This window comes from Microcebus murinus, chromosome 1 (assembly GCF_040939455.1).
Source record: "Microcebus murinus isolate Inina chromosome 1, M.murinus_Inina_mat1.0, whole genome shotgun sequence".
Lineage (NCBI taxonomy): Eukaryota > Metazoa > Chordata > Mammalia > Primates > Cheirogaleidae > Microcebus > Microcebus murinus.
Genome location: NC_134104.1, coordinates 106,749,248 through 106,763,696, shown reverse-complemented (window position 1 = coordinate 106,763,696; position 14,449 = coordinate 106,749,248). Strand labels below are relative to the sequence as shown.

At 35.9% G+C, this 14,449-nt stretch overlaps 1 protein-coding gene across 1 annotated transcript in view; it reads left to right on the top strand.

The window, feature by feature from the left end:
* Positions 1–6,875, top strand: part of AADACL2 (arylacetamide deacetylase like 2) — a 33,226-nt gene extending 26,351 nt beyond the window's left edge. The window contains exon 5 of the mRNA XM_012791310.1: positions 6,270–6,875. Coding sequence (XP_012646764.1) covers positions 6,270–6,875 — 606 coding nt within the window. The remainder of the gene's footprint in view (positions 1–6,269) is intronic.
* Positions 6,876–14,449: the final 7,574 nt, after the last annotated feature.

The following is a 14,449-nucleotide window of genomic DNA, read 5'->3' as shown; positions in this document are numbered from 1 at the left end:
CCTTTTACTATTACATCCTCAATAAATTCACTTATAATTTTAGTGTTTTTTTTTTTTTTAAGTTTCCCAGGATTTTTCTAAACAAGTGTATCTTCAACAACTAGAAACAGTTTTAATTCTTCCTTTCTAATCCTATGCCTTTTTCCCCCTTTTCTTTATTAGTGCACTGGCTAGAGCCACCAGTACAATGTTGAGTATAACTCTCCAGCTTTGGATCTGAGGAGAAAATTATTCAGTTTTCATCAACACATCTGATGTTAATTGGATGATTGTCATAGGTAGCTTTTGTCAGATTGAAGAAGTAATTTCTATTCCTAGTTTTCTGATAGTTTTTATATAAATGAGTACTGAATTTGCCAAATGTATCTTAAAGCATCTATTCAGATGATCATGTCATTTTTCTCCCTTATTCTTTTAATGTGATAAATTATGCCAATAAACTTTCAAATGTTAAATTATTCTTACATTCTAGGCATAAGCCTCACTTGGTCATGATGAATTAACATTTTTATATATTTCAGGTTTTGATTTGTTAGTTTATTATAAATTGTGTATTTTTGAGAGATTGATCTGTTTTTTAAAAGTCTGTCAAGTTTTTTTTTTTTTTTTGAGACAGAGTCTCACTCTTTTGCCCAGACTATAGTGCCGTGGCATCAGCTTAGCTCGCGGCAATCTCAAACCCCTGGGCTCAAGTGATCCTCCTGCCTCAGCCTCCCAAGTATCTGGGACTACAGGCATGCGCCACCATGTCTGGCTAATTTTTTCTATATATTTTTAGTTAGCCAATTAATTTCTTTCTATTTTTAGTAGAGACAGGGTTTCACTCTTGCTCAGGCTGGTTTCAAACTCCTAACCTTGAGTGATCCTCCCGCCTCAGCCTCCTAGAGTGCTAGGATTACAGGCGTGAGCCACTGCGCCCGGACCAAAACTCTATCAAGTTTTGATAGAAGGGTTATACTAGCCTCATTAAATAATTTGAGAAACTTTCAAAGTCCTCCATTTTCTTTTTAAAAATTTTATTGAGGTATAATTGAGAAATAAAAAATTATATTAATATAATTATATTAATATTAATTGTACATATTATATTTAATATGTACAACATGATGGTTTGGGATACATATACATTGTGAAATGATTATCACAAAGAAGCTACTTAACATATCCATCACCTTGCATAGATACCATTATATTGTGTATGGTGAAAACTCTTAAGATCTACACTCTTAGCAAATTTCAAGTATACAATACAGTATATTAACTCTAATCACCATGCTATACATTAGATGTCCAGAACTTATTCATCCTGCTTAGTTGAAACTTTGTACCCTTTGACCAACATCTCCCCATTTTCCCCACCCACCCCCATCACCTTGCAACTATACCCCTAACCCCTGACAACCACCATTCTACTCTTTGCTTCTATGAGTTTGACTTTCTCGGATTCCACAAATAAGTGAGATTACCCAGTATTGGTCATTTTGTGCCTGACTTATTTCACTTAGCATAATGACCTCCAGATTTGTCAAATGTTGTCATACAAATGACAGGATATCCTTCTTTTTAGAGACTCTTTTTAAAGACTCCATAATATTTCATTGTGTGTGTGGCATGTATGCATATAGATGTACATACATACCACATTTTCTTTATCCATTTGTCCACTGACAGGCACTTAGGTCTATATCTTGGCTATTGTGAATAATGCTGCAATGAACATCCATATACAGTTATCTCTTCACATTACTGATTTTGTTGTTTTTGGATATCTACCTAGAAGTGGTATTACTGGATCATATGGCAGTTCAGTTTTTTTTAATCTTTGAGGAAACTCAGAAAATACTGTTTTCCACAATGGCTGTATCAATTTACATTCCCACCAACGGTGCATAAAGGTCCCTTTTCTCGGCATTCTTATCAACTTTTGTTATTATTTGTATTTTTTGATATTCTGACAGATCTGTGAGGTGAAATCTCTGTTGAGCACTTTTTCATGTACCGTTGACCAGTTGTATGTCTTCTATTGAGAAATGTCAACTGAGGTCCATTGCCCATTTTTAATTGAGTTATTTATTTTCTTGCTATTGAGTTTTTTATACATTTTGGATATTAACTGCTTATTAGATGCCTGGTTGGTAAATATTTTCTCTTCAGTATATTTGTTGATTTTTTCCTTTTCTGTGCAGCAGCTTTTCAGTTTGATGCAATCTCATTTGCCTATTTTTGTTGCCTGTACTTTTGAGGTCATACCCAAAAAATATCATTGCCAAATCTAATATCAAGACATTTTCCCCTAAGTTTTCTTCCAGTAGCTTTACAGTTTTCTTTAAGTTTTAAATCTCTGATCCATCATTTTGAGTTGATTTTTGTATATGGAATAAGATGAGGATCCAATTTCATCCTTTTGCATGTGGATATGCAGTTTTCCCAGCACCATTTATTGAAGAGATTATTTTTTCTCTTTGTGTCTTCTTGGCACATTTGTCAAAGTTCAATTGACCACAGTTATGGTTTGCTTTGTCTCTGACAAAACTCATATTGAAATTTGTTCCTCAATGTGACAGTGTTGGGAGGTGGGGCCTAGTAAGAGGTATTTGGGTCATGAGGATGAATTTTTCATGAATATATTAATGTCTTCCAGAAGGAAGGAGTGAATGAAAATGTTGTTTCACTCAAGGGGGTGGATTAGTTCCTGAGCTAGGAACACAAGCAAGGAATAAAAAAAATTCAAACATTACCACTATAGAAAAACCACCAAACCACAATGGTAAAAAATAACAAAGAAAGGAACAAAAGATATAGAAAACAACCATAAAATAAACAATAAAATGACAGGAATAAGACTCCACATAGCAATAATAATCTTGGATGTAAACAGATTAAACTTCCACTTAAAAAATATAGACTGGCTTAATGGATGAAAAAAAAACATGATTCATCTATATGTTGCCTACAAGGAACTCATCTTACCTGTCTTCACCCAACATATAGGCTGAAAGTAGAGGGATGGAAAAAGATATCCCATGCAAACAGAAACAAAAAGTTATCAGCAGTAGCTATACTTATATTGGATAAAATAGACTTTAAGCCAAAAACAGTTAAAAGTGACAAAGAAAGTCATCAAGTGATGATAAAGGGGATCATTTCAGAAAGAGGATGTAAAAAATCTGTAATAAAATTCACCAAACAGCACAGCACCTAGACATATAAAGCAAAATATTACCAGATCTAAATAGAGAGACTGTAATACAGTAATAGTTGGAGACTTTAACAACCTACTCTCAGCATTAAACAGATCACTTAGACAGAAAATTAACAAAAAAGAAATTGGATTTAAACTGCACATTAGACCAAATGGACCTATAGTTGTTTACAGAACATTTCATCCAACAGCTATAGAATACACATTACTCTGATCAGCACATGGAACATTCTCCAGGATAACCTATGTGTTAGGCTATAAACAAGTTACGACAAATCTTAGAAAATTAAAATCATATCAAATATTTTCTCAAATGACAGTGGAATAAAACTAGAAGTCAATAACAATAGAAACTGTGGAAACTGTACAAATCCATGGAAATTAAAAAACATGCTTCTGAATAACCACTGGGTCAAGGAAGAAATTAAGGAGGAAAGAAAAAAAATCTTGAAACAAATGAAGATTGAAACACAATACACCAAAACCCAGGGGATATAGTAAAAGCAGTGCTAAGAGGGAAGGTTATAGGAATAAGCAACTACATCAAAAAATAGAAAGGTTTCAAATAAACAATCTAACGATGCACCTTAAGGGACTAGGAAAGCAAGAACAAACTAAATTAAAAATTAGTAGATGAAAAGAAATATAAACATCAGAGTAGAACTTAACAAAATAGAGACAAAAATACAAAAGATCAATGAAATGAAAAGTTGGTTTTTGAAAAAGATAAGCAAAATCACTACACCACTTGCTAGATTAACCAAGAAAAAAAGGGAGAAAACCCAAATAAAAAAATCAGAAATGAAAAAGGGAATAATATTTCTGAAATAACGTGAAATAAAATAAAAAAGAATGAAAACTCTTACATACTGTTGGTGGGAAGGTAAATTAGTACAGCACTATGGAAAACAGCATGGAACTGTCTCAAAAACTAAAAATAGAACCACTGCACAATGGACAAATTTTTGCAATGGATATTTTTGCAAAGAGAAATAAATCAGTATAACAAAGGGATACCTGTACTTACAGGTTTATTGCAGCACTATTCACAGTGTTCAACCTAAATGTTCAACCATGGATGAAAAGATAAAGAAAATGTGGTACATATACACAATAAAATATAATCGGCCATAATAAAGAATGAAATCATGTCATTTGGTGCAACATGAATGGAACTGGAGGTCATAATGTTAAGTGAAATAAGCCAGGCACAAAAAGACAAATATCACATGTTCTCACTCATATATGGGAGCTAAAAAGTTGATCTCATGGAGAATAGAATGATAGATACCAGAGGCCTGGAAGGGTGTTTGAGTGGGGAAGGGGAAAAAGGTTGGTTAATGGGTACAAACATACAGTTAGATAGAAGATATAACTTTTAAGGTGCTATAGCAGAGCTAGGTGACTATAGCAGAGCAAGGTGACTATAATTGTATATTTCAAAGTAGCTAGAAGAGAGAACTTAAAATAGTCCCAACATACAGAAATGATACTCAAGGGGATGGATACTCAAAATACTCTGATTTGATTATTACACATTCTATGCATGTAATAAATGCTCACATGCACCCCATAAATATGTAAAATATTACGTATCAATTTTTTTAAAATTATAAATCAGACAATATTAATTTATCTGATATTTTTCATCATTTTCATACTATATTAAATATTTTACCATCTTAGGTCCAGTAGGGAAATAAATGTTAACTTAGACATCATGTCAATGTTTGTAGAATTCAAAATGAAATAGAAGGATCCATTATGAATATTTTATATGTTAAGGGGAAAGTGATAATTAGCCTAAAAGAGATTTGTGCATGTGATCTCTGTCTTTTTCCTAGATTGGTGAGATTGAGAGTGGGATGACTGAGTGTAGGATATCAATGATAATCTTCTTTGGTTAGTATATCATTTACCTAGGGGCACTGGGGAGAGATTTGGGATCAGGAACTTTGTTTCATTTAATTTCCATTCTACAGTTGTTAAATCTCTAGCATCTTGGGAGTCCATTGTAGAGGTGGTAGGATGCCATTTCCTTTTCTGAAGTGCCTCTTGGGTTTCAATTTAGTTTCTCCTTTGAGCCCAGCCAGCCGCTGTGATGAGAGGTTGACTTAGAGACACATAATCTGGTACTGAGATTTTTACTTGTGCAGCATCAGGTGTTTCCATTTGTTCAGATGCCATTGTTGCAGATGGCAGACTCTAGCTGAGACAATTATTCCTGGCAGATTAATTCAAGGTTCTCTCCTCTAATCTACAGGGTCACAGACTTCAAAATGCCCTTTCACTTTGGAAAGGAAAGGAACCTTTCTATCAAATATTCAATAATTTTCCCTTGCATGTCGAACTTTGTGAACATCAATAAGTTTTTGCATAATTTTCTACTCTTTGTTTCCTAAACACTGCACCATTCTCTCATAAGATGCTTATCAACTGGCTTTTTTTTTTTTCAATTTGGTCCATATACTTTTGCATTGGATAATGTTTCTTAAAATTATGGTATGATTGAGAATGTTCGCCTAGCAGTCAAAAAATTTATTTTAAGATTGTTCTAAATTTTTAAAAATCTAAAAAAATTTTAAATATCTTTTAAAATTTTTAAATAAATTGATATTATTTAATAGTTATATTTATTCCATTCACCTTTGTTACTTTAGTCAAGTGGAATTTTTACAAACATATCTACTGTCAGTTTCCCCCAGAAATATCATATTTAGGATTTGGTTATTTCCATTGTTGACTTTTGACAAAAAAAATCATTATATGTATCCTTCTCCTCTTGTGACTTTCTGTCTCTATTTATCTCTCCCTTCCCTGCTCTCATTCTTTCTCTTTTTTTCCTAACACACACAACCAATATTTTGAAAACTTCAATGTTGAAATGGGCTTGATATTTTTGAGCTATTGATAGATATTACAAATATTTTGAAAATAATTATGATATATCACATCAATGTATGTAGACTTGTTTATATCATGATTGCTTAAGCGATTAAAAATAAATTTCATTCTTCTGGTATTTTGGAAATTTTTGCCTGACAGAATAACATTATATTTTTTTCAGATACAGAATGATCCTGAAATAAAACATAAAATCAAAGCACAAGTTTTCATTTACCCAGTCTTACAGATAATTGATAGCTTTCTACCATCTTACCGAGAATATGAGCATGGTATATTTCTGACAAGGGACAGAGCCGTAAAACTTGTGAGTTTATATGTATTCGGGAATGATGAAGCATTTTACCAGGCCATAAAGAGAAACCAATACATGCCTCTGGAGTCAAAACATCTGTTTAAGTTTGTTAACTGGAGTATTCTTCTGCCTGAGAAATATAGAAAGAACCATGTTTATACTGAACCAATTCTTGGAAGACCAGGCTATTCATTTCCAGCACTTATGGATAACAGAGCATCACCCTTGTTGGCCAATGATTCCCAGTTAAAGAATTTGCCACTCACCTATATTCTTACTTGTGAATATGATATCTTAAGAGATGATGGACTCATGTTTGTTTCAAGACTTCGAAATGTTGGAGTTCCAGTTACTCATGATCATGTTGAGAATGGATTTCATGCAGCTTTGTTATTCATGATGCCACCATTTTATTTACGTCTAGGTTTTAGGATAAGAGATATGTATAATAGTTGGCTGGATAAGAATTTATAAATATGTAATGTATATGTGTGTCCCCTTACATAGTGAGTTGTAATTTGTGGAATTTTATAGTTGTTGTGCAAAGAACAATGTCATTTGTGCTGTCTAAATCTAGATTTGAATCAGTTGTAACAGTTACTGCATGTCCTTGAACACTTAGACAGGGCTGAGAAAGAATTTAATTTTCAAGGACATATTTACTACAAATATATAATAAATACTTTTGAGAAAATTCACTCAGGAATTCAGAAGAAGCAGAAACTTGCTTATAAAAATAATTTTTGGTTGTGTCTCTTTTCTCCTAATTTAAAATAAATAAATGACCAAAAGAATTTCTGACTTGCAGACCCTGCATATGTAAAATGTGGTAATTCCGCCTATTTTCCCCTTACTTATAATTTATTATAATTATGTTGATCCTAATAGGGACCAACATTTATTGAAGCTTAGAAATAAAAATGATTATTGGCAAGTTATGGAATATAGTTCTCAGATAGGCACAGAAATTGTAGTAGTGAGTGAAAAGAGAAAAAAAACAAGGAACAAAATTGCTGCTAAAAATGTATGGAAATCATTGACCCAGATAAACTCTAGGGTGCCCTGTTTTATTTTCCTATGGCTGTTGTAACAAATTACCACATATTTGGTTGCTTAAAACAACACCAGTGTATTCTCTTACAGTTCTGGGGGCCTAAAGTCCAAAATTAGTATAACTGGGCCAAAACCAAAGCATTGGCAAGAGCCACATTCCCTCTGACCCTCAGGAGGGTCCATCTGGGAAATTATTCCGGATACTCTCCCATCTCAAAATCCTTAATTAACTACATTTGCAAATACCCTCCCCACTTTCATATGTAAAGTAACATTCGGGGATTAGGATGTAGGTATCTTTTAGGAGATCATTTTTATTTTATTATTATTATTATTATTTTTTGAGAGAGAGTCTTGCTCTGTCACCTGGGCTTGAGTGCTGTAGTGTCAGCCTAGCTCACGGCAACCTCAAACTCCTGGGTTCTAGCAATCCTTCTGCCTCAGCCTCCCTAGTAGCTGGGACTACAGGTGTGCACCACCACCCCCAGCTAATTTTTTCTATATTTAATAGAGATAGGTCTATTAAATATAGATGGGTTGCTCAGGTTGGTCTCAAACTCCTGTCCTCGAGTGATCTTCCTGACTCAGCCACTCAGACTGCTAGGGTTACAGCCTGGGGCACTGTGCCTGGCCAGTAGACCATCTTAAAAAACATTTTTAGTGAAATTTTACTTTATTTAAAAGGTAGCAGGTCATACTATAATTTAAGAATGTATCTAAATATGTATTTGATAAATGAAGCATATCTGAGTATAGAATAGAAAAGCTTTTCCAAAAATCTCAAATATTTCATCTGAAATTACCCAAATAATAAATTACTTCTGCAGGCCTTTTTTGAGTGGAATCATTAACAAAAAACTTGGAAATTTATTGCTGTGAAAACAATAATCAGTTCAATCAAGTTAAGAAGTTGAAAATATGGTAACAAATGTGAGTGTATGTGTTTTGTTTATGTGTGTAAAAATCCATAAACCAGTTGACCGAAGAGCAACTCAGATATCTAACTTGTTTAGTTAATAACAGACTTTATTGTCAAATATCCATTTTTCAAAAGGCATTTAAAAATTACAATTTTGACAGCCTATAAACCAAATAAAATTTTTTATAAACATAGAAATTGACTATGTTTAAAGAGCCATGTTCTTCAGTTCAATTTCAGCATTCGGAGGTTAAAAAAGCATCCATGATTATCAAAATGAAAACAAAATGAGTGTTATTGGAATTAGCTATTTTCCCCACTGAGATATAAAATCTATATGGAAGTTTGATATTATATACTATAAGAAATTATAGCTTTAGTAGTTCTGATTTAATCTCCTTTAAAGTCTTTTGAAGTGTGTGTTTAAGTTGTTATAATTTTTTTATATTAATAATAACAAATAGGTTTCCAGTTCTTGTCATTACTAAGTATCCTGGCTACCAGTTTTAATCAGGAGCAATAAATCTTGGAAATCTCTTCATTTTGACAGCAAATCCAGAAGAAATTGCCAATGTGCAGGCAAACCATAAAAAATGCAGCTCTCCAGAAAGCACATTTTGTTGATTGTTCGATTGTCTGAATATTTTCACAATGATTCTTGACTAAAAATGCTTTCAATTTTGTAATCATCAGTGTGCAGTCTCACTAATTAAATGCTTGGACAAGAAGGATGGTTCACAGACAGAGAATAACTGGAAGAATTTAAGTGTTAATTTCTGAATGTACTTTTCCTTTTGTGCTACATAAGTATGTGGCAGAAATGTATGCAAAGAATAAGGTAGGCCAGGAAAACCTTATTTATTTATTTTGCAAATCTGATCTCAGAACATTCCTGGAAGAAACCACAACTGAACCAACTTCTGTTGCAGTCCCTTATTCTGGGCTCCTGGCTATCCTCTTGTGGCTTTATCCAGGCACTGATTATTGTTCACATGCTACAAGATTCATTTCACTGGGACATACTTTCAAAGTTGGTTCCCTTTTATACGGCGGCATTTGAGCATTGTTATTGGGCCATTAAGTTTGGAAATATTCAAATAAAAGTTATCTGTTCTAATTTATTTTTGGACAGCATAAGAGGAGAGGTGCTTACATACCATGTCATGACAAATAAAAATTCCAACCTTTTCATTCTCTTTTCTAGCTACATTTTCCAGACATTGATTTGTACCCACATTTCAAATCTTTCTCTAAGAGAAATAGTGATGCAGAATTTGAGAATCAGAATAGATACTCTTTAGGTAGCAAGAGAAGGGTTTGTATTTCAGTTTGCCTTAACAAAATTTTGATGATAAATCTCCATAATCTACCTTGATAACATCCAGGGAAATTTCATAGAATAAATTCTTAACTTCATCTGTCCGAACTTTTATATATGTCATTGGAAAAGGCATCAGCAACAAATGGATTCACAGTAACATAAGTTTTATCATAATAGAATAAGTTTTATTTAAAACTAGGTCCAACATACTTGAAATTACTCCAGGTGATAAGAAAACAATAAAAAACTCACAGTTCTTTTTAGGAAGCAATCCAGCGATGTATTAATATCAAAATAGGACATAATTTGAGCCATAGTGACACAGTAACAGAATATATATATGAACATAATTTATTACATCAAAAATTATAGAGAAGAACCATATGAGCAAATCAGTAGATAAGGAAAATGTGTGATAAAATTAATAGCTGGTCCTAAATTACATAAATCAGACGAAAACTTGAATAGATTAAAATTTGTTAAAATGATCAAAGCAAAATTACCAAACACAACAGACAGGGTTATTGTAAATAATCACTGAAACATTTTTGTCTATTGAAATTGTAAATAGAAAGTGATGTCTATTATCACTAATATATCATAAGTTCATACTAATTTTAATTCAGATTTGTTTGTCAACATTTTTACTGTATATATGTATCTTCTTTTTTTCACACTGAGATTTCTGGTTCTCAACAAAAAACTGGAGACAACAAAATTATAATATCATACAGTTGTTCATCTGTTTTATCACACATTACAGAGAAATCATTTTCAGGACAATACACCAATACCATCAGCAGTGTGATTATTGAAAATAGTTATGTTTTGTTTTGTTTTTTGCATGTCTTCCCATTTGCTTCCCATTGTTTTTTATTTCAGCATATTATGGGGGTACAAATTTTAAGGTTATGTATCATGACCTTGCCCCCCTCCCACCTCGTCTGAGCTTCAAGCATGGCCATCCCCCAGACAGTGCACATCTGACTCATTATATATGTATATACCCATCCCCTCCTTCCCCCACCCACCTGCCCAATACCCAATAAATGTAAGACTCAATACCCTTCACAATAGCAACAAAGAAAATAAAGTACCTGGGAATATAGTTTACTAAGGAGGTAAAAGACCTCTACAGGGAGAACTATGAAGCACTGAGGAAGGAAATAGCAGAGGATGTAAACAGATGGAAATCCATACCATGCTTCTGCTTCTGCTCCCCATTTTTAAAATAAACTTTTTATGACATTCTCGAGGGGGCGGAGCAAGATGGCGGATGAGAAATACTGCCAGAGTGTCTCTGCAAAAAAGACAGTTTCTAGAAGAAATTAGAAGAAAGAAGCAAGCAGACGAGCATATATTGGCCAAGGGTTGGAAGGAGGGGTACCGAAGACTACGGGAGACTCCACAGGAGGAGGTTGTGGAGTACAACTGGAAACAGAGACCTCCTGAGTAGTCTGGAGACCAGTGGCAAGAATAGGTGTAGTGGTTAACTTTCCCCTCCCTTGCATCTCGGACTGCTGGTGGGATCCCCAGAGGGTGGAGAGACCTGCAGATACCAGCCCAGAGATGGCCACCACCAGTGAGCAGTAAGCTTGTAGCAGACATGGCACCACGCTCCCAACTCCCACGGGGCACCTCCATGTGCACAGACTCAACACGAGAGGCAGGCGCCATATTGCTACACTTTCCCCTCCCCCAACCCTAACCGTGGCTGCTGAGAGAGACAATATAGCCACCAGCTGTAGGCATTACTAGGGAATGGGACCTTCCCTTTTGGGGACCTTCAGCTGACTGAGGGGTACTCAGAGTGTGAGCTCCCTATCTGCCAGTCCTCCCAGGTGCTGCTGGCCCAGTGACTCCAGGAGAGTGGGGCAGACCCTGAGGCTGAGAGACATCAACCCAGCTTGGGCTCCTGTGGGTGAATTAGGACTGGCACTCCTCTTCCTGTTGAGATCAGGAATTGAATTCGGGGGCCCAGAGGTCAGACCTGTGGACCAGATCCTTTGCACCCAGGTCTTGCATTGCCTGGGGCACAGAAGGGATATTCATGAACGGCCTACTGAGGTGTATGTGCATTCAGGGTCAGATCAGTGTCCTGATGGACACGTCTCAAGACGGGGCAGTGTGTCCGGCCCAGGCAGTGACCCTGCCTGCTGACAGAGACCCAGGAGAAGCCACAGAGTTGGGGAGGGTGGAAAGGAGCCAGGCTTGCTCCAGACTGTGGGTCTTAGACACTCCCACCCTCACACACAGACGTTCTGACTGAGCGGGGCCATTCAAGCCCTTCCCTGACAGCTTTTCCAGGAGGCAGATAACAGAACTTTGACCCCTGCTAACAGCATTTGTGGTGCCAAAGTGCAGGCTTAACCAACCCAGCTCTACCCAGACTCACTCCAAGACCAGCCCTCACTGAGGTGGAGAATAAGGACACACCTGGAAGTCCCAGAGCCCCACCCAACACCTGAGGTACAAGAGTGCCTCTCCAGAGGAACAAGAGCTGCTTACAGGACACAAAAACAACAGTGTAGCTGGCTCCTCTGAGCAAGCACCACCTACTGACAGGGAGGACATTCTACACACCCTTTTCACAGCACCTACTGACTCTTCATACAGGGTGCGGTTGAAAATTACCCACAAACACCATCTACTGGCTCAGAGACTAAACGGTGTGTTATTACACAAACAAAAACCTAAAGGAAAGAAGCAACAACTGATCCAGATGGGAAGAAATCAGTGAAGGAACTCTGGAAATATGAAAACTCAAATGGAAAACACACCCCCAAAGAGGAACACCAGCCCCTTAGAAATGGACACCAACCAAAATCAGACCACAGAAATGACAGAAGAAGAAATTCGAGTGTGGAATTCAACGAGTTGCAAGAAAAACTGGATAGTCAGCACAAAGAAAATGCAAAAAGACTCCAGGAACTGGAAAAAAAATTCACTAAAGAAATTGAAACAATGAAGAAAAGTCTAATGAACTCCTGGAAATGAAGAATCAATTCAGGGAACTACAAAACACAGTGGAAAGCCCCAAGAACAGGGTAGATTAAAAAAATAAATAAATAACAGGGTAGATCAAACAGAAGAAAGAATCTCAGAGATTGAAGATAACACCCTCCAATTAAATAAATCAGTTACAGAGATAGAGCAGAGAAACAAGAGAAAAGAGCAAAGACTACAAGAGATGTGGGATTATGTATAGAAACCTAATGTGAGGGTTATAGGGTTACCTGAAGAGGAAGAAGACAACACTTAAGAGTTGGATAAGCTATTCAAAGATATAATAGAGGAAAATTTCCCAGGCCTTGGTAAAAATCTCGATATACAAGTTTAAGAGGCTCAGAGGACCCCTGGGAGATTCAATGCAAACAGGAAGACGTCACGACATGCAGACATCAGAGTGACCAAAATATCAACTAAAGAGGCCCTTCTATGAACCAGAAGGTGAAAGAAGCAAGTTACATACAAAGGAAAGCCCATCCAAATAACGCCAGACTTCTCCACTGAAACTTTACAAGCAAGGAGAGACTGGGGCCCCATTCTCACTCTTCTGAAACAGAATAATGCGCAGCCTAGAATCTTATTCTCTGCAAAACTAAGTTTTGTATACAAAGGAGAAACGAAGACATTCTCAGATAAGCAAAGACAGGGGATTCACCAAGACAAGACCAGCCCTTTAAGAAGTACTCAAAACAGTGTTACCCACGGTTCAGCACAATAAACACTCGCGAAAGTAAATCTACTCAAAAGCTAAAGATCAACCCCAGAAAGCACAATGGCTCAAGCGAGAAAACAAAGCAACAAAGTTCAACCCAACATAATGAATAGAAATCTGCCCCACCTATCAGTTATCTCAATAAATGTGAATGGCTTAAACTCCCCACTCAAGAGACATAGGCTGGCCGAATGGATAAAAAAATACAAGCCAAGTATCTGCTACCTTCAGGAAACACATCTAATCTGCAAGGATGCATCTAGACTAAAGGTAAAGGGGTGGAGAATAATATTTCAAGCAAATGGAAGCCAAAAGAAAGCTGGTATGTTGGTGCTGTTTACAGATAATTTATTTTTAAATCAACAAAAGTAATAAAAGACAAAGAAGGTCACTATATAATGGTGAAGGGTACAGTTCAACAAGAAGACATAACAATTCTAAATATATACGCACCCAACCTTGGTGCACCCAGATTCATAAAGCAAACTCTACTGGATCTAAACAAATGGAGAAATAACAACACCATAATAGTCGGAGACTTTAACACCCCACTGACAGAACAGGACAGATCCTCCAAACAAAAAATTAACAAAGAAATAATGGACTTAAGCAGAACTCTAGAACAAATGGGCCTGAGTGACATTTACAGGACATTCTACCCCAAAATCACTGAATATATGTTCTTCTCATCAGCTCATGGGTCATTCTCTAAGATTGACCATATCTTAGGACACAAACCATGTCTCAAACAATTTAAAAAAATAGAAATCATACCATGTATCTTTTCAGATCACAATGGAAAAAAAGTAGAAGTCACTCTTAATGGGAACTCTCATTTCTACCCAAAGTCATGGAAACTAAACAACCTTCTGCTGAATGACCACTTCATAAATGAGGAAATCAAGATGGAAAGCAAATGATTCTTTGAACTCAATGACAAAGGAGAAGTTATCAAAACCAGTGGGACACAGCTAAAGCAGTCCTGTGAGGAAAGTTCTTTTACATAAATGCCTATGTCCAAAAGTTGAAAAGAT